At 38.3% G+C, this 21,106-nt stretch overlaps 1 protein-coding gene across 1 annotated transcript; it reads right to left on the reverse strand.

Annotated features, from left to right (window-relative positions):
* Nucleotides 1-4,162: 4,162 nt before the first annotated feature.
* On the reverse strand, nt 4,163-17,076 carry MGST1 (microsomal glutathione S-transferase 1). Its single transcript, XM_007944450.2, has 3 exons — nt 16,954-17,076; nt 12,772-12,866; nt 4,163-4,409 (listed from the first exon to the last, which is right to left on the reverse strand). Exons 1-3 carry the CDS (start codon nt 17,074-17,076, stop codon nt 4,163-4,165), a joined length of 465 nt encoding a protein of 154 aa, XP_007942641.1.
* Nucleotides 17,077-21,106: the final 4,030 nt, after the last annotated feature.

Genomic DNA, 21,106 nt, shown 5'->3' on the forward strand with positions numbered 1-21,106 from the left:
TACTTTTTTCACATGGTACATACAACTTACAAGTTTGTGCAAACTACATATCAGACAGTGTGAATCAATTGCCCAAATTGAGAGAGCAGGGAGTGTGTGTGTACATGCATGTGTGTATGCATGCAGATGCAATCCTTGAACTCTGAACTTATCACTTCTGTGCTCTTGATCTTTTCCACTAATTTCACCACAAAACTTTCCTGAAGCCAAGATCCATGACATACAAAGCTGATTTTAACCTTAGGAAAAGAAGCAAAGAGAAATTTGCACAGAATTCATAGTCAATTGTTCAATAGGCTTTGATTATTCATTTAAGAGTTTGCTCAATTCATAAAAGTAACAATATTACAAAGCGGCTTTTCTCTTAGCAGTAAAAGTAAATACACGGTTATGAAAGCCATCAAAATTACTATTTAAGAACTATGTATGTAAGACTAATGAACAGAAATAAAGGAAAACTAATGCAAAAAGGACAAGGAGGCCACATCTTCTGACCTCCTCTAACTGCACAAGAGGAAGACAGAAGCACTATCAGTAGCCCGAGGTCCATTACTGTGAGGCCAGACATGCTGCCTCCCTCTAGCCCTTCACCAACCGTTCCTCCCGCAGCACCCAAAGCCTATCTGCCAGGTTCGATAATTCGCTGCAGTGGCCACACAGAACTCACAGATTATGGGGTTTATTAGGGAAGCACCAGGGTACAATTCAAGCTCAGGAACGATGTTCAGCCTCTCTCCCAGCCCAATGTCTCTCACCCAACAGTCTCTCAGTATCTTTCCCAGCAATGTGTGTCTCTCGGTGTCTCTTTCTCAGCAGTGCATCTCTCTCGGTGTCTCTTTCTCAGCAACACATCTTCCTCACTCAGAGGTCAGAGAGACTTCTTTCTGCCTCTAGGAGGCCTCCTTTTGAGCCCGGCAGAGTGGACAAACCAACCAATCATAACATCAGAATTCTAAGCACCTGAGAGAGAGCGAGAACCTCCCAGCACATTGTTTGTGTCACTCCCAACAGAAATCCCCCAGGTGGATGATTTTAACAATCAGAAGCTACTTCAGTTTCTCATAGCAAACTCCACCATGGAGTTTACAAAGACGTATGGCTAGAAAAGCCATATCAGGTAATTTACTATAACGCAACTAAAAACATAAATTAGTTGGCAAGTCTCAGAAAAAGAATGGTATTTTTAAAGTTCATCCTTTATTACAAAGATTTAAGTATGTATAGTTTAAGATAAAACTCCTAAATTTGTACACTTTCATGTTTATAGGTATGTATTTTTACCATAGACTCTATGGTGATGCAGTGGTTAAAGTGCTCAGCTGCTTAAAAAAGGTCACTGGTTCAAACCCACCAGCCACTCCATGGGAGAATGATGATGTAGTCTGTTTCCATAAAGATTTACAGCCTAGAAAACCCTATGGGGCAGTTCTGCTGTGTCCTATTGGGTCACTATGAGCCAGAATCAACTCTATAGCAATGGGTTTGGCTTTTTGGTATATTTACAAATATATACATTATGAATTTGTGTGCTTATATATTTGTGACTATATAGAAACAAAATGAAAATTTACCTATCAATAAGAAGATTGAGTTTATTGAATTGGTCATGCAAAAGAAATAGACTTTTCAATGATAACAAACTGAGGACAAGAGGTTGCAAGTTACATTTTCATCTTTTTACTGCAGCTGTGAATAGGTAATTTCTTAAACTCTCAGTTCCTTAAAACCAAGCCTGAAACCAGTTACTAGTAAAAAAGTATACAGCGCACTAGCAATATTTTTTCTAGTCTTTCTCTAAATTATGGCAACATCCTTTTAATTTTAAATGTCACAGCCTTAATACTTTAAGGAAATCCAAACAAGTCTAACAGCACATCAAATGAATGATATTACTGCATACACACAAAGGAATTGGTATAGGCGCAAAGTGCTCCACTAGTATCCATAAGGTTGGCGGTTTGAACCTACCCAGAGGCCCCTCAGAAGACCTTCACTAAGATATTGTCAATCATATTTGTCCATTTTAAAGGTGTCTTTACCTTTGTAATCAATCATACGTGGAGTGATGATTTGAGACCATGTGCACATCCTGCTCTCGCACAAATGCTTATCTAATGGTTTTAGCATTCTGGGATGATTCCTTCTGGATCAAGCTTTGCATTGGTAATTACAAGGTGGTAATTTCTTTTACCAAGAAACCAAAACCATTGCCTGGCAATCTGCTTCCTAAAGGTCACAGCTTTGAAAATCCTATGGAGTAGCTGAGCTACAATCAACTCAAAGGCAACCAATAACAACTTTTGAACAAGTCTTCTAATGGACACCCTTAGTCAGTCATGTACTAAGGACAGAAAGTACTACAAAGAGATCCTGAATTTTACTAAGTAGTTTTGTTGTTGGTAGTAGTCCTGGTATGTTAATTCTGTGATTATGATGTATGTACTATAGGACAGAGCTGAGTAAATGTGTTCATGTTACTGAGAGACAAAAAAAAAAAAAGAAAAAAATCAAACCCTTTGCGACTGAGTTAATTCCAACTTGTAAGGAGCCTGTAAGGCAGAACAGAACACCCCCTTTCAGTTTTCAAGGCTGTAATCTTTTTTTCTTAATTATTAATTTTATTTTAAGAGCTTGTTTTACATTCAACATCACACGTACGTTTAGTTTCATTCCCCATTCGCCATGTCCAACCCTAACCCAGTCTCCTCCCATCCCTACCCTGCAACCCTCCCCCTATGCCCCTCATAATTATGCACTCCTGTTTGTCCTGCATTTCCTCAGTTTGAATGTTGGTCCTCTGGTGTCCCATGGTCTATTGCTCTAAGGGATGTATTACCATTGACTGTGTAGGTGCAGCATCCTGGGTTGAGTGGTCTGCGTGTACATCTTGTTAACTATTGGGCTAAGAGTCCACCCCTGGCGGTGAGTTTTATTCTAGATGCTGAATGTATTTCAGGGCCATAGTATTGGGAGTCTCACTAGATTTCATCTGACCAGTAATTCTGGTCATTATTGAGTTTTTAGATTTTGTTCCGCGTTTTCCCTCCCACTCTATCCAGGATCTCCAGATTTGATTCTTTCCTGAGCGGTTGGCATTGGTAGCCAGGCACCATCCAGTTCTGGTCTCAAGGGCCATCGTGTCCTAGGGCTGTTTACTTCTAAATGCCCTTGTGTTGCTTTTTCATTCATCTTCACTTCTGATGCCAGGAGACCATTAGCTGCATCCTAGATGGCTGTTTGAAAGCTTTTAAGACCACAGTTGCTGTAGGATATGGAGCAACATTTTTATGTATTTCATTGTGCCAATTGAGTCTGGTGTCCCCCAGTACTATGGTCCTGAGGTAGTAGATCTATTGGATCTCTCTCCCATAGTGTCAGGATGTCTGTGAGGAATTACTCTGTGTCTATCTTCTACTGTTTCTGGAAGGACTGCAGACCCAACTCATAGCAACCCCTCCTTGGGTTTCCAAGGCAGTATCACTACAGAAGTAGAACTCTATGTTAGATAATATTAACTTTATTGGATGTGATAATGGTATTGTGGTTGTTTGAAGATTATCTTGTTCATGCTGAACTTCATGCTGAAGTTTTTAAGAGGAAATATCATGTCTGCAACTTACCTTTATATAGTTTAAGGAAAAAAGACTGAGTGAAATAAAGAAAATGTGCCAAAATGTTAATAGTTGGTGGATCTAGGTAAAGGTTATACAGAGATTCAGGATACTACTTTACAACTTCTCTGTAGGTTTGAAATTTTTGAAAACTAAAGTTGGGAAACAGAAAACCAAACAAAATTATTATTTAAATTCTTTATTTCATATACTTATTTCATCAATATAGAAACGTATGTTGACTACAGGGGTCCTCTAGTAGCATAGTGCCTAAGGCATCTGACTGCTTTAGTATACATGTAATCACTCTCTTTTTAATTAAACATATGAAATGTTGAATGAAAGTTACAAATTATACTGTAATCAAAATGTATAACAAAGTGCTTTTAAAATAAGGCAAAAGATTTAAGAATCATTATCTTAAATTTGTAGTTGGCTTTTGCCCAATTCTTAAATCCTGCCCTCTCCTAAAACCTAAGAATGTAGTCATTATAAATTGGAAATACAGAATTCTTTAAAAATCCAGTGGATGTTGAGTTGTCTGATTCTCCTTACAGGTACAATCTAGTTTTCAGCAAGTGATAAGCCATTGAAAATGTAACTCCATATCCAACAAAAAAAGCCAAAGCTCTGTTTGGCTGGGGAAGGGGTGTCAAATATGCAATTGTGTGGTAGATCCGTGCTCCAACGAAGAGTCTGAAGTGCAGCAGGGCTGTAGAGAGATCTGGATCACTCAAGGAATACAGAAGGCCAATGCCAAGAAATGGCACAATATTTTCAAGGTCATTCAGGTGTGCTCTGTAGGAAAAGATGACTAACTTGAAAAATCGGTGGGAATATACTAATTTCCTTCTACAAAACTAAATATAAGTGTTACTGGATATTTAACTTTCAGAGATTCCTTTTATTATTCTCAAATTGCCTTATCCATGTGGCTATTATTTAAAATATCTCATTACTTTTTTTTAGTGTATCTCAGCATGTAACAGTTTGCAGTTTCTAGAGTATCAAGACTGCATCTATATATTAAACTCCATTCATTTTTGTAAAGATAAAATACTATTTTTTTTTCTTGGGGTTCATAAAATAGCAATTCAAGATTCTTCTTTTAAAAACTCTTCTTCCCAAAAGAAGAAAATCCTTTTGGTCATGATCTTTCCTAAGACTCCTCCCTCACATCTGCTGGTCTATGAAATAATCACTGGGAGAATCCTTGCCCATTTACCCAAACCATTAGGTTGCCAAGAATTGATTTATCAATTTCCTATCAAGAATATCATGGTCCCAACATCTAAACAACAGACAATAACTACAGAACCTGTCCTTGAATCCCAAAAGATATTAGATAATAGTGTTGAAACAAAAGTCAAAAGTATGCACAAAAGTAAAAATTCATTAAAGAGAGAGAGAAAAAAATGCTTCCTAAATTATATACAACAGCTAAGACAAAAGCATGGTTTGGGCACAAGTTTTCCTCCAATTCATGGCATCTTGGGTTTTGCTAGCTAGGATTCTGAATACAAGATACATCTACGAATGACTTCAAGTTTATAAAAGTACTTCATTTTAAAATGTGATGTCTTCTTTAGTGTACAGAATATAAAAATGCTTAATCTAGACTAGAAATGGACATTGTGATAGAGTTTATCAGCTATTGATATTTCAAAATGAAAAATTTTTGTTATTTTTCATTAAGCAAAAAATATTGTCTACTCAATGATCACTATTGTCTTTCCCTCTTTCCTATTTTCCTTAGATTATCCCTCCAGTTGCCTAGAAATGCAAAATAGGTGGCAGTAACCAAGATGAAAGGAGCCCTGGTAGTACAGTGGTTAAAGCACTCAGCTAAGTGAAAGGTTGGCCATTTGAATCCACCAGGTACTTCACTTCACTCCTTCTGTAAAGACTTACAGGCTTGGACCCTATGGGGAAGTTCTACCCTAACCTACAGGGTTGTTTTGAGTCAGAATCAACTTGATGGCAGTGGATTGTTGCTGGTAACTTAGATGAATGTGGTGGTTAAGTTTGTGTGTCAACCTGGCTGGGCCTGGTTGAGTGGTTGGGCAGCTAGTGGTAGTTATTCCCCATGATGAGATTGGCAATCAGCTCCATGGTGGGACTGACAACAAGCAGCTGAGTAGCTGCTTTAGGGATGTGGTCTGCATCCCATATGTAAGAAATAGCTTTGGGAATGGTCTCTAGCATATGGCACGCTTGAACTGCATGTAGCCATGTCGTTGTTCAGCAGCCTGCCATGCTCTGCCCAATGTTGGGACTTTTAATGGACTTGAATTAATGGCCTGCTGTGTGGTTTGGTAACATCGGGACTGTACCTTTTTATTTGTCGACCTTGGGCTTGTCAGCCTCAGCAGCCAATAGCTGCCTGAGTGAAGAGATGTCTCTAGCTTCAGTGGGCTGGGAGCAATAGGCAGAGCTGAAGCCCAAGGTTGGGGGCTTTCACACAGCCCCTAGAGCCTAGCACTTTGAACTCGGACTTCTAGCCTCCCAAACTGTAAGAGAATAAAGTCCTGTTTGTTCAAGCCATCCCATTTGTGGTATATTCCTGTCAGAGCTGTATCAGGTAACCAGAACAATGAGTAAGTGTATAAAGGATTTAAATAAAGAACTACTAAATGAAAGCAAAGATAGTGTGTGATTGTTCCTGTGCTTTCTCTTTAATGGAACAACCCAAGGGCTACTGAGAGGAAAGTGGGCAGGAAAGAATAGGAATGCCATTTTCTACTAAAGAAACACTTTGTAAATTGCACCAAATGTATTTGTTTTGGTCCTCTGAATTCTCCTGCTGGACAGACCACAGAGAATATCTCCACCTCCAACCTTGGGCATGTTAGTGTTCTTCTTCAAACATTGTGAAGGGCACAGAAAATTACAAAGTTGGGGAAGGAACTATCAAAAGAAAACTCGGAGGGAAGCAATGTCCATGCATAAGAATATGTAAAACAATTACGAAATAGAATACAATTAAAGTCAAGAAAAAAATCAAGGACAAAAAGGGTGAAAAGATATTACAGGTCAAGTGGTGGTAGAGGGAAGATCTGGGCCAGAACTTCTTTTGACCTTACTTACCCCCTTTTTTTTTTCTGACCTCTCTCTCTTATTTATCCTTTTAAATGCTCTTTCCTTTTCCTCAGCCCTTAGAAGATGCTCATAGATAACAGTCTTCATTGTCCCAGTAAGGTGTGTTTTCAACAGCTCCTCATTCTCCATGCTAACTTATGCCTTTTTATATGCTACTTGCTTTAGATCCTGCCCCAGACATATACTTACCAAGCTATTCCCAGTGAGCACCTGTGTTGTTCGGTATCACACTACCACTGGGACCTTTTCCTCTGCTCAAAGGACAGAGCCCATCCTAGAGTGGCAGCTTCCTTCACATTAGTGCCATTTCTAGAGTTTCCAAAATCTTTTTCTAGGTAGATATCAGTCTTCATGTATGACCATGCTATACTTGGTTCTATATCCCCTTCTGCACCATAATTCCCTGTTCCTATTCTTCCTCCTCCTTTGGACAGAAGGCCCCTTGTGCAAACTTTCTGAGTCCTGCTCTGTGCTCATGGTTACAGTCATACCTCACTGCCTCAGACCAGAATCCTAGAATCTCAGAATCTACATGACTAGGACTAGAGTTCTACATGCCTTTGAGAACCGCCAGGGAGTGGCCAACTACAAAGGGAGCTTCACAACAAATTTTCCTGACTTCCTAACCTCAGTCTCACATTCCCCCAGATTCACAGCACACAGCGTTATATCCAAACTCCTAACCCCCAAACAGGTTTATGTCCTCTCCTCTCACCTTCCTCATTCCAAATCCTAACATCCTTCAAGTGCTTTCTCCATGAAATATACTTATACCCAAGGACACTTAGACCCTGTGCCCTACAACTAAACACCTAGTGGGATACTGGTTATATCCCTCTATAATGAGAATGATCTTGGTTTTATTTTCAGAAAAAAAGACAAACCTCTCAGAGGTAGAAACCCAATCTTAAACTGTTTTATTGCCTCCCAGTAGAACAGCTGACAGTGATCTACACATAATAATCTTGCAATAAACTCTCATTATGTATTTGGGCCAGAAGGGAAGTTATCTCTTTGAACCCCTAGCCCATGCTCCAGTCCCTTTACAGAATCCCCAGTCATCTAGATTTCACTGAGCACCTCAGTGAAGGTGTACTTCCTACCTTTGAAGGCAGTTTATTCTAAATGTCTCCTGGCTCTATACACCAAACTCATGCCTTCCTTTCCTTTGTGTTTCTTTCTCCAGCTGCCCTGATTGTTTTACTCTTTTCTTTTTTACTCTGTTGTGTTGAACATATGTGGTTCTGATTCTCTTTAGAATAAAGTAAGACTGGGTTAAGTAAATATATATGCAGAGTGCTTTCCAATCATGACTGGTTTCTGCCTGTCCAGACTAAAATAACTTAGTCACTTATCTTGACATCTCACACATAATATTTTATGGTTTTAATTAGTTGTTCCACATGTACTTATTAATTTACTCAATGCATACCTGAAAGCATACCTTTCCCTTCATTTACAGTCTCTTCAGTCCCTACCATTGGAATATACTAATAACATCTTTGGGAGCTCTGGTAGCATAGTGCCTAAGGCACTTGACTACTAACCAGGAGGCTGGCTGTTCAAACCCATCAGCCACTCCTTGGAAGGAAGATGGGGCAATCGACTTCTGTAGCGATACTGCCTCAGAAACCCAAGGAGGGGTCGCTATGAGTAGGGCTCGACCCGACGGCACATAACAACAACAACAACAATAACATCTCTGTAACTACATATTGAAATAAAGAGAGGAAAAAAGTCCAGGTTAAAAATGGGAAGATTCTGGAAACTCTTTCTCTGAAAAACATCTCCAAAAGTAGGATTTTATTAGAAGCTTTTGAATTGGGTCAATAAGGTCTCAAGAAATAGGTGGGGCTGATAAAGTCTCAAAAATACAACTGGAAAGAAAACACTGGGGTCTTTTTCTTCAGGACTCCTTTCTTGCCTCACTGAAAAACGAGTGTCTGTTCACCAGGGGGAGCTTTACTCACAGTAGCTGTATCTTCTCAAGGACACCAACCCTTCCCAGAAGTAGGGGTCAATTGTTCTTTCCAAAATGTATTTGTTGCTCATCAGACTAAAGGATGATCTTAGATAATCGTCTTCTCTTCTAGAAGTACGATGCCATGGATGTAGGGAGAGGGAGTGCAAGGGATGGGGAGCAGAATCCGAACTCCAAATAATAAATATCTTTTATAAAGCTTTCACACAAGACAACTTGGATCATCCTTCCAGTCTTACTAATGCTACTGAGTGTGTAATTGCTATCAATTTCAAATCCCAGGCAATTTTATGAATTCATATTAGCATGATGCATGTGGTTGTCTGCTCTAGAAGGGAAGGGCAGCAACAAAAAGACAAAGTTTTAAACTGCTTAACATCTCTTTAGTGGTTTTGGTAACTTCACAAAGCTTCTCTCACCTTTTTTAATTTATATCCTTTCTCATTAACTTTTGTCATTTTTCCTCTGATACTTTTTAAAAGTTTCACATTTATTCTTTGTCCTGAAACTATTTCAGCTTGGCACAACCCATTATCAAGACTGGCTGATTTACTCAGTTGTTATTGGCTAACATTGAGTCAGCCTTAATTCACGGTGACACCATGCATAACCGGATCAGACCATTGTGATCCATGGGGTTTTTATCAGCTGATTTTTTGGAAGTACTCCTGGTGGTTACTTTCTTCCTTAGCCCTCTTAACCTGTAAACACCACTAAAACCTGATTTATTCAGTGCAAAAAATAAACAAACACTGCCATCGAGTAGGACTCGACTCATAGCGACCCCTCCTTGATTTTCCAAGGTGCTATCACTACGGAAGTAGATTGCCCAACCTTCCTTCCATGGAGTGGCTGGTGGGTTTGAACCGCTGGCCTCCTGGTCAGCAGTCAAATGCCTTAGGCGCTACGTCACCAGAGGTCCCGAATTACTCAGCAGGACTACTCAATTAGCAAGTATACAACCTAAGTGGAACAGAAGTCAAAATTGTTTTCTAAATATCAAGCACAGACTTCTTTTTACAAGCAAATTATCTTTACTTGTTTAATAAACTTGAGATAAAAGTATTTTGGACGAGCAAGAAGGTAGATTTAATTTTAGTCCTGAAAGGGCAGAAAAGTGCTATAGGGCCAAAGAACTCACTGCCATAGAGTTGGATCCAACTCACAGCAACCCCTCCTTGGGTTTCTGAGGCAGTATTACTATGGAAGTAGATTGTCCAATCTTCCGTCCAAGGAGTTGCTGGTGGGTTTGAACTGGCAGCCTTCTGGTTAGTAGTCAAATGTCTTAGGCACTATGCCTCCAGAGCTCCCAGGGCTAAAGGGGAGCCAGAAAAAATAATGTAATAATTGGCCCTCTTTGAAGTGAAGAAGGTACAGTGTAATTTCCGGAGTGAGGATGAGAAATGGCAGGAAGAGCAGAGTGGTCTAATGTACAACTTGAAATATTTATGTTGCCATCTTATAAGTTCTTCTGCATCCATTTCTACCTCAACTCAATCAAGTTTATTTTACCCACTTTCTTTTTTTTCAGTTGATTTGTGGTGGAAATTGAGGAATGGTTGAGTTTGCATCCAGATTCACAAAATACAGAATATGAAAAACATAAACCAATTCAGAAATCCAGATCCAGAGGTAGTCCTAAGATTATAAGTCATGAGTAAATCAGTAGAAGTCTCAGGAGGGGCTTTAGACTTTCACAGGTAATCAAAAAAGGGATAACAAAATTATATATTAAAAAAAAAAAAAAACCTACCAAAAATTCCACTTCTAAAAATATACCCAAAAGACTTGAAAACAGTGACTCAAACAGACTTTGTATACCAATGTTCACTGCAGCATTATTCAGATAGCCAAAAGGCAGGAACAACTTCAGTGCCATCAATGGATGAATGGATAAACAAAATGTGGTATACACATACAACAGAATACTACCCAATCAGTAAGAAAAATTAATTCTTGATATAGCTATCACATGGATGGAGTGTGAAAGTATTATGCTAAGTCAAACAAATCAATCACAAAAGGACAAATACTGTATAATCTCACTTATATAAAAAGAACAGAATAAGCAAAAGTAGAGAGACCAAAGTTTATTACTGGCTATCAGGGGCAGAAAAGTAGGGGGATGAGGAGTTATTGCTCATGGAGCACTGATTTCAGTTTACGGTGATGCTAAATTTATATTGATTAAGAGTAACAGTTGTACAGCTGATTAATATAATTGCTGTCAATAAGTTGTACCCTAATAAAAACTGTACCTGTCATTGAGCAATATTTATAAAAAGTTGAATTGGCAAAAATTGTGTGATACATAATAGATATATTTACAACAATAACAAAAAAAGAGCAGTTGCTGAGTCTACTTATGTACAGATAAACACTTCATGGGATTTGGTCTCTTAGTTTGGAGGTTTTGGGTCATGGTTTCGTGATATGCAGTTAACTGGCCTAATACTATGTTTAGTGCTTCTGTTCTATCTTCTAGTTGCTTGTGTAGTGCTTACAATCTTAAAAGCTTGTAAGCGATTATCCAACACATAATAATTGGTCTATATTTGTCTGGAACAACAGAGGAAGAAGAGGAGTCAGGAACAGGAGGAAGCTATGAATGTGTGGCTAATGGCCTTCAAGGACAAATGCCTCCTTTGCCATGAGACCAGAAGAAATGGATGGTGCCCTGCTACCATTACTGAAATTTTGGTCAAAGATTCCATAGAAGAATCCTCATCAAAAGGGTAAAATGCAGAATAGAATTTCAAATTCTCATGGAATCCAAATTTTCTAGAGACATGGAGCCTTGATGAATACTCAAAACTACTGCCCTAATAATCTTTAAACCTTAAAGCAAAAATATCCCTTGAAGTCTTAAACCTATACAACAGTTTAGCTTAATTAGTAAAGAAGGTCTGCCTTGAGCACTGTGATCCTTTAAGAACTATCTATATGGGATCAAATTGACAACAGCAACTTGAAAAATCAGACAGGAAACTTAGAAGGCAGTGAGTTTATGTCAATGAGGGAAGAAGAATTAAGAAAAGGAGGGCAAAGATGGTTTCTCAACTTGAAGAATGTGATCAATATCACTGAACTGCACATGTAGAAACAGTTGAACTGGTACATATTCTGCTGTGTAATTCTCAACAACAAAGAAATAAACCATTAAAAAAAAGGGGGGGTAACAGAAATCTGATAGTTGAATTATAAAAGTAAAGTTTTCTGCTACTATTTCATCATTTACTCATACTCACTAAATTGAAGACTTATTTCCAAATACAGTCTTTGTATTTCCTATCTTAGCAATTCATCACAAAACTACCTCCCTCTACATTTAGGTATGGCTATAAAAATTCTTCACTGATCCTTTACTTTTATTTAACTTTACTTATACTTAAAATGTATCTAAACTGTACCACAGTTTAGATGAGCATTAGAAAATGTTAACTGAGAAAATGGTATAAAACTTTGACTAATGCATTGGTAAATGGAATCTCAATATAATAACTTTGCAATTTACATGTCTTTCTATGACAATGATTAAGAAATACACTCAAGAACTGGAATCCAATATACATACAAAATAAGCATATTAATTATATTGTTTGCAGACTGTGAAGATGGTATCCTTGCTTATTGCTTTTCATTGTTCACTGAATTCCCAAAATATTAACCATAATATCTTCAAAGGAGAGGAAGATAAATTGATTTCCTTATTTCTCCAAAGAGTGTCAACTTTCATATTTTGAATTCTATGCAAACCCATGCAGTTCTCCAACCCTTTATAAGAGTTAATAGTCTCACTTCTAATAAACATGATGAAACTGCAAGAAGCTACCGTCCCTATTTTTGATGTATCCCGATATAAACTCATTAACCCCGATAATGAGAATATAGTACAGCAAAATTTGTGATATATGCATTTGCAGTGAAATTTAAAACTTCCAGATCCCTGATTTATCTGTAATTCTTCTATAGAATAGGTGAGATGACTACTTTCTACATCTTCAAAACCCTGACATCCTTACTGAATTTCTTGACTAAAATTCCTGCAAAAGTAAATGATTTCAGGAGACAGCGGTTTACCTTCGCACACGTTCCACTCTATCATCTGTCCGGAGATACTTCTTGGCATTTTCTCCTTTGCCAAACTGTGCACAGTCTTCTGGGTTGGCAAAAACCTATTCCAAATATCAAGAAAAAGTTACTCACATGGAGTATTCCACCCATTTTAATGCGGAAATACAGACATTCAGGTTAGCCTTTATGGAAAGAAAAGATGGAGAAATAAACCACACTCAGGGGTAGTGGAAGTCAGCTATAGTTTTTACATGGATGTTTATTAACAATGCAAAATAAAAGAATCAAAGACAAGCATAAAGAAAAAAATAAAAACCAAAGTATAAAAATTACGTAAAGGAAGCAAAAATGGGAAGAAGGGTTTAACTCTAAAGTGTTACTGATTATCAAAATGGTGAACTGGCAACTTTTCCATGGTGATATTGATATACCTTCCCCTAAGTATACTGCCTGAATGACTGATCTGAAAGTAATAAGCTCATTTGCCAAGTACTGAACAGGTGAGAAGCATGAAAGGGAGAGGTGGGAAAGGTATTTTGTACTTTGTAGGATGTGAACCTCTGGCTCCACAACTTGAGCTGAATAATATAGTGAAATTTAAGAAGCTGAGTTGTATTCCTGTACACATTCTAGGGCATATGCTTATGAATTTCTTCTTGCAATTTTAACTTTTTACAGTGATTTGGGTGAAACTGTATAGAGTATACAGAGCAAAATCATTTTCCATTCAACAGTTCACACGTTTTTTCATGACAATGACTGCATTCCCCACAATGTAACTGCTCTCTTCCCACTTCCTCCCTGTGGTTACCTTCTCCCTGTGTCCTTCTTTCCTATGCTTTCCTGCCCTGAGCTTGCACCCTATACAAATGTTGCCCTTATGATCTCCCGTGGTTGACTGTTCTAAGGAGTGTATCTACCTGATGTAATGTCCATCTCATAGACCTGTCTATCGTCTGAAAGTTATGCCCCAGGAGTGAGTTCAAGTCCAAGTCTGAAGGGTGATGAGGGGCCACAGTCTCGGGGTTTCACCAGTCTCTGTCAGACCAGTAAGTCTGTTCTTTTTTTATGACTGAGTTTGTTCCACATTTTTTCTCTCATTCTATCCACAATCTCTAATTTTGATCCCTTTCAGAGTGGTTGGCAGTGGTAGTCAGGCACCATCTAGTTCTGGTCTCAGAGTCATGTAGGCTGAGGTTCCCATGGTCCATTAGTCCCTTGGACTAATTGTTTCTATGTGTCTTTGATTCTCTTCACTCTTCTTTGCTCAGGAGAGATCAATTGTTACATCTTAGATGGCCACTCACAAGCTTTTAAGACCCCAGTCACTACTCACAAAGTACCGCCTACAATTATTATGATGTTTGAAATTCTCTCTCCATCCTTTGAAATTTGAAATATGCAATTTAAAAAGTATTTAAGTACATTCCACTGTTTAATAATTCATTATGTAAAAAAATACAAACTATAAAATTTAAGCCTCAACCTAAAGCTTAAAAATCTTACAAACATTATAACATTTTCCTCATACAAACATTTAACCCCGATAAAGATGTTGAGAACTGATGGGCAGGGATGTGATCCAGTATCAGGTCAGGTCCATCTTGTCCAATGCTGTATCCCAAGTACCTAAATAAATGTCTGGCACACACTAGAAGTTCAATTAACATATTTTGAATAAATAATGAATTGCAATGGAAAGTGCATGAGCTTTGGGTTCAAACCAATCTGGATGAATTTCAGCCTTACCCTTTGCTGGTGTAAACTTGGAAAAGCTACTTAACCTGAGTTTCACCTTTCCCATCTACAAAATAAGGCAGAATAACCTTTATTTCACATTATGTTGGTTAAGATAATATAATGATTCAGTTATCTACCACATATAAAGAGTACTATGGCTACTGGCACATACCACTGGTACTCCACAAATTTGAATTCCTTTCTATTTTCTTTATAAGATAGGGTGTATTTCTGCTCTCCTTGGCACTATTGTTTCTAGAGAACAATGTGGATCTGATAACAGGCAGCCACTCTACAGCTGGTTGTTCCAGTATATTGTCCCACTAGGATCTGATTCCATTAGAGTTTTATACAAGTGGTTATGTGTCCCATCAGAATGTAAATGTCCTTGGAAAGGTATTACAGGTATGTATCCTTTAATATCTATGATATGTTCTGTTAAATTGGATGTTGTACGAACACCATATTAAATCCTTATACCAGCCAGCTTCCAGTCATCCTCATTACTGCTGCTGCCACTACTGCTAAAACCACTGGCTGTGGCCAGAGGACTGGGAGATGGCAGCAATGGTGATTGAGAGGGCGATGGCAAAGCAGGAGGAATTGAGCAGAGAGGAAGCAGAGCACACCTAGCTCTACCCACTCTTAGACCTGCATGAGCAGCCCAAACCCCACAGCCCCTGCTGCTGCTGCTGCTGCTGCTGCCTGCTTGCCCTTCAGGCAAAAGCCCAAGATCCTGAATCCAAAGGCATGTTCTCTTCCACACCTGCCTGTATCCCACCAGGGGTCCAGTGCTGTAACAGTCTGGGTTTGGGGTCTTTAAAACTATTGTTGTTGTTGTTGTTATATGCCGTTGAGTCGGCCCCGACTCATAGCGACCCCTCCTTGGGTTTCTGAGGCTGTATCACTATGGAAGTAGGATTGCCCAACCTTCCTTCCAAGGAGTGGCTGGTAAGTTTGAAATGCCAGCCGTCTGGTTAGCAGTCAAGTGCCTTAGGCACTATGCTACCAGAGCTCCTATTAGGGGAAAATAATGAATAAAAGGACTTTCCCTTTAAAAAAAACACCTTATGGAACCATAGACTTATATGTGGTTAGATATTGCCCAAACAGATATTAAGTGATACAAACCTGTACTTCCAAGGAAGTAAGGGAACTTCGCTAAAGTATTTCCTAATTATTGTCTACGTAATGAGATGTAACAAAAGCAACGCTTTGGAGAAACAAAAACTCAGGGCAGGTGATTTCCAAGAAAAAGAAGTTGTTGAATCGGGTTAGGACTGCACTAATATAAAAATCTTTTAACTTTGCTCTCCTCCTCACTATGCCATAAACCCTGCTTGAATACACAATCTGTGCTTCAAAGTTTTTCTAGCACTTTTCTCATTTCTCCAGTTTTTACAATAATCAGTCTTACAATGCTAGTTAGAAATATTATCTACTTCCTCCTCCCCTATCAGCTACCATCACTGAATATTTTAATTGAGGATTCCACAGAAGAATCATGATCAAAAGAGAGAAAAATGTGGAACAGTATTTCAAGTTTTCACAGAATCCAGATTTTCTGGATCCACTGAGGCTAGTTGAACCCTTGAAACTGTTGCCGTGGGGTAATCTTTAACCTCTGAAACAACAATACCCCTTGAGTTCACCTTTAAACCAAACAAGAGTTGATCTTAATTAATAAAGAATACCTGCCTTAAAGATTGTGCCCTTTTATATGGAATCAGATTAACAACAGCAATTCAAAGGGTAATATGGGAAGGTTAAGAGGCAGTGACTTTATATTAATGGAGGAGGAATAATTCAGAAAAGGAGGGTGAGAATTGCTGCACAACCCAAAGTACGTAATCAACGTCACTGAATTATACATGCAGAAAATGTTGTATTGGTATGTTATGCTGTGCATTATTTTCAACAACAAAAATAATGTTTTTAAAAATAAAAGTATTATGCCCTTAGGAAACAGAAAGTGTACAAAATCAAATGGTTTGTCCCAATCATAAGAACCTCTGCTGTGGGGATAAGAACTTTAATTCTCAGTCTTTTTATTTATTTGTTTTGTCCTCAAAGTCACACCCTTGACCTGTAAGAAAACTGAAAACATTAGTTAACTGTCTTGAAAATAAGTATTTTCTAACTCTAATGGACAAAATTGACTCCATAATCACAGAACATTTCCTTAAAACTGTGATACCCTGAAGATCTTCCTAACTAAGCAATATGACAAAAGGTAAAAGTCACAACGAAAAAACCATTTACTAGCAACAGTTCCATAAATGTATCAGGTCTATCTGTACCAAATGATAGCACATTTCACTGCAGCATTAAACCATGTTCTACTACAGGGCTTTACCAAAAACAAAAAAAAAGGAAGGGTAAAATTAAGCAAACTGCTTTCTAGAATTTCAACTTTTGAAAAGAAAATACTACCTCGAAATTTCTTACCTTTCTTGTCAGTCTATAGAATGCAGTTGCAGTACTCATAAGCATCATTTTTGAAAGAATGATTGTTGTATAGGAGGCAAAGGCCATGAAGACTTCATTCTCGGTTAGTTGGGGGAGGTCCATTTTTTCACCTTTAGTGTGGAATCTTAAAAAAAAAAGATTTTAGACAAAATGGGGAAGTATGAAAAAGCAGACTGGATACTCATAATAACTCAATGTTCACTTTGTGTGCTTATATTGCAGTATTAACCATATGTGGTAGTTAAGGTTATGTGTCAACTTTTTTTTTTTTGAGTGGATGTGCAGGTGGCTGCAGTTACTCCCCATGATGAGAGTGGCCATCATCTCTATGGTGGAGTCTGCTGTGAGCAGCTGAGAAGCTGCTTTAGCGATGTAGTCTGTTTCCAGTATATAAGGAGCAGCTTTGGGAATAGCCTACAGTTTTTGGTACACTTGGACCCTGCATATACAGCCGAGTCTTCATTTAGCAGCCTGCCATGTTTCCTGCTGATCATGGGACTGTCTCTGGACTTGAACTAGCAGCCTGCTGTGTTGTTTGGTAATATAGGGACTGTGCCATTTTATTTGCTGACTTTGGACTTGTCAGCCTTCGCAGCCAGCAGTTGCCTGAGTGAAGAAACACCTCTAGTTCTGGTAGGCCAGGAGCAAGAAGTCAGGGTCAAGGAGCTTGCATCCAACCCCTAGAGTTTGGCACTTTGAACTCAAGACTTCTAGCCTCCAAAACCATAAGAGAATAAACTCCTGTTTGTTAAAGCCATCCATCTGTGGTATTTCTGTTAGAGCGGTACACAAACTAAAGAAAACACCATACATTCTTAAAAATATCTTGGGTTATTTGCAGAAAAACAATGTCTTTAGTTTTGAAAATTTCAAAATAATCAGAATTATGTTTTCTCTAATTCTATGTCATTAAGCTGGAAGACATTTAACAAACACTGAGTGTTGATACAAGCAAAAATAAATAGACAAAATGTTCTAATGATAGACTGAAATCAATTTTTGCTTCAAGGTAAGATAAAAGGTTGGCCATAAAAAGACCAGATGTCATGGCCAATGATCTCTTTAAAAACATCAAACTACGTACATAGTGGTACACTGATGTATATTAGCAAAGCCTTAGTTCTAAGATATGTCCTGCTTTAGAAATAATTTCATAGCTCTTTGTCATTTCAATAGTAGTCAAAAGCTCAAGACTCAAGGGTTCAAATTCAAATCTCATGTCAAATTTAGCTGAGGGATTTCACCAGTGTAAGACTAAATTTCTTCATTTATAACCAAATGCACTGCCATCAAGTCAATTTCAACTGATAATGACCCTACAGGACAAAGTCGGCCCGTAAGGTTTCCAATGCTGTAAATCTTTACAGAAGCAGACTGCCTCATCTTTCTCCCATGGAATAGCTGGAGGGTCTGAACCACTGACCTCTGGTTAACAGCCGAATGCTTTAACCATTACAGCACCAGAGCGCCTCTTCATTTATAAGATGTAAGTAATAATAGCTAAGGAGCTCTGGTAACATAGTGCCTAAGGCACTTGACTGCTAACCAGAAGGCTAGCAGTTCAAACTCACCAGCCACTCCTCGGAAGGAAAATGGGGCAATCTACTTCCATAGTGATCCTGCCTCGGAAACCCAAGGAGGGGTCACTATGAGTCGGGTCCGACTCAACGGCACATAACAACAATAATAACTATTAATGATTAGGTTGTTCCCAGGGTTTGTTTAACTGAAATAACCTGTGGAATATGCTGAGCATGATACCTGGCCAATGAAAAGCTCTAGATTATTAATTTTATTCTTATCATGATTATTATGATCATCATTAACTCCAACACAAATGAAAAAGCAGCAGCTGGATAATGAAAACATCAAAGTAATATACTTGCAAATGCAAAAAGGAATTGTTGTTTATGGTACTTTCATAGAAAGAATTCTTCAGGTTATTTTGCATTCCTTATTTATATCCATCTAAACGTTATCAGGAGTCCCTGGTGCTACAAATGGTTAAGCACTAGGCCAGTAATGGAAAGGTTGAGGTTTGAACCCACCCAAAGATCACTTGGAAGAAAGGCCTGGTGATCTACTTTTGGAAGATCACAGCTGCTGAAAACCCTATGGAGCACAGGTCTCCTCTGAAACACATGGGGTGGCCTTTCATCAAAATCAAATCACTGGCTACTTTTTAAAAATTTATTTAAGCTACTGAGAGTAAATTGAATGTAACTATCTGAATCTGGGGTCAGAAGGATAATTGAGGCAAGTTAAGGCTACTAGGATGACAGCAAAGTAAAAGCGGGTAGGAATGTAGGGTCAGGCTTAAAATTTAAACTCACTGGGTAAGGCATTTGGCTGCTAACCGAAAGATCCGTAGTTCACACCCACCAGCTGCTCTGCAAGAGGAAGATGAGGAAATCTACTTCGCTAAAAATTTATAGCCTTGGAAACTTTATTAACGTCACTGAGTCGGAATCGATTCAATGGCAGTGGGTTTGGTTTTTTTTTATCCTGTCAGGTAGTTATTCTTTGCAACCTCATCTTATTCTCTTATCAGACCTGCTACCTACTTCTTCTACAAAGCTCTGATGGTGTAGTGGTTAAGGCACTTGGCTGCTAACCAAAAGGTCAGTGGCTCAATCCCATCAGCTGCTCCACAGGAGAAAGATCAGGCAGTCTACTTCAATAAAGTTTTTTTTTTTTTTTTTGGTATCTGCTTCTTCTATCTCTTCCACATAACCACACGTTTTTCACACTCAAGCTTAGACACTACTTAACCTGCTTAGCACGAAACACTACCTTCTAGACAATGTCAGTCCCTGCCTTTAAAACTAACCTCCTCCATGAGATCTTATCAGACTGACATCTATCAAATACTGATCATTCTATCTATCTATACCAACAATCTGCAAGTCTAGAGATTTTTCTGTACTCTGCTGCTGGTCGTATAGTTGTCTGTTTCTCCTAATTGGGATATAAACTAATTTATATAGCGATATGTTTAATTTTGTTTGTTAGGTGCCCAACTATGCCATGTATTTTATGTATATTACCTTACACAATCCTCATTATTATAATCTGCAAAAATATATCCATTTTAAAGATGAAAAGAGATACAAACCTAGGTCTCTGTGATTTCTAAGCCCTCACACTTAATACTTATTCTTCTCCTTCAGAGACTGTAAACTGCTTAGTTCTGATTCAACTACTATTGATTGAATGGCTGGCACCCCTTCTGTTATCTTCTTCATCTTCCATTTATGTAGCCAGGCAGATGTTATTATTCCCATTTAGCAAATGAAAAGGAGCCTTGGTGGCACAGTGATTAAAGCACTTGGCTCCTAATCAAAAGGTCAGCAGTTCAAACTCACCAGCCACTCTGCAGGAGAAAGATGTGGCAGTCTGCTTCCATAAAGAGTTACAGCCTTGGAAACCCTATGGGGTAATTCTACTCTGTCCTATAGAGTCTCTATGCATCACAATTGACTCCACTCAATAGCAGTAGCTGGGCAGCAGATGAGAAAAACCAAAGCTTCCTAATTAAATGGCTATTTTTCATGTCTTCAGGCAAAAATAAACCAGGTGGATTTAGGCAGATTGAAGCTATATATTCTGTATCTATTCTATGTGGAAAGAAAAAAAAATAGAAAACATGTATCATTGCACATTAATCCACTTCCACCAATCAGTAATCTTGAAAGCAAAGTATGTTACTTTCTGTTTAAGTTAATGCATCTGTACACTTCAAAGTACTGAGGGGTAAAACTCATGAAGGAACTGCATACTGCCCTTTGGAACTCATACTCATTAACTAATTAGGTTAATAAAGGATCTCTAAGTCCTATGCCTCTAGACAGAGATCTGAAGAAACACAGCAGGCATGTTCATAAAAAAAGAAATAAATAAAAAATCAAGAAAATGCTATCAAATACAAGTTTTGCTATGTAATAGCAATTTTTAAACTAAACAGTCCATGTAGGTCTCTACTAATGTCCCCAGAATGAAATTTATTTAGCAATGGAACAAAAGTTCAGTTTTTTTTTTCTCCTCAGCGAAAACAAGTATTGAAAAATGTAGAGCAAAAGTGGAAGCTTTCCAGAACTGTAGGTAGGGAAAAGAACAAAAAGATGTCAGCAGT

This window comes from Orycteropus afer, unplaced genomic scaffold (assembly GCF_000298275.1).
Source record: "Orycteropus afer afer isolate SDZICR_OR568_19922 unplaced genomic scaffold, OryAfe1.0 scaffold00126, whole genome shotgun sequence".
NCBI lineage: Eukaryota > Metazoa > Chordata > Mammalia > Tubulidentata > Orycteropodidae > Orycteropus > Orycteropus afer.

Coding starts and splice junctions, on each gene's coding strand:
- MGST1 (XM_007944450.2), bottom strand. CDS start 17,076: ATGGACCTCCCCCAACTAACCGAGAATGAAGTCTTCATGGCCTTTGCC. Junction 12,867..16,953: donor TCTATAGACTGACAAGAAAG/GTAAGAAATTTC, acceptor TATTTGGAATAG/GTTTTTGCCAACCCAGAAGA. Junction 4,410..12,771: donor AGAGTGGAACGTGTGCGAAG/GTAAACCGCTGT, acceptor CTTTTCCTACAG/AGCACACCTGAATGACCTTG.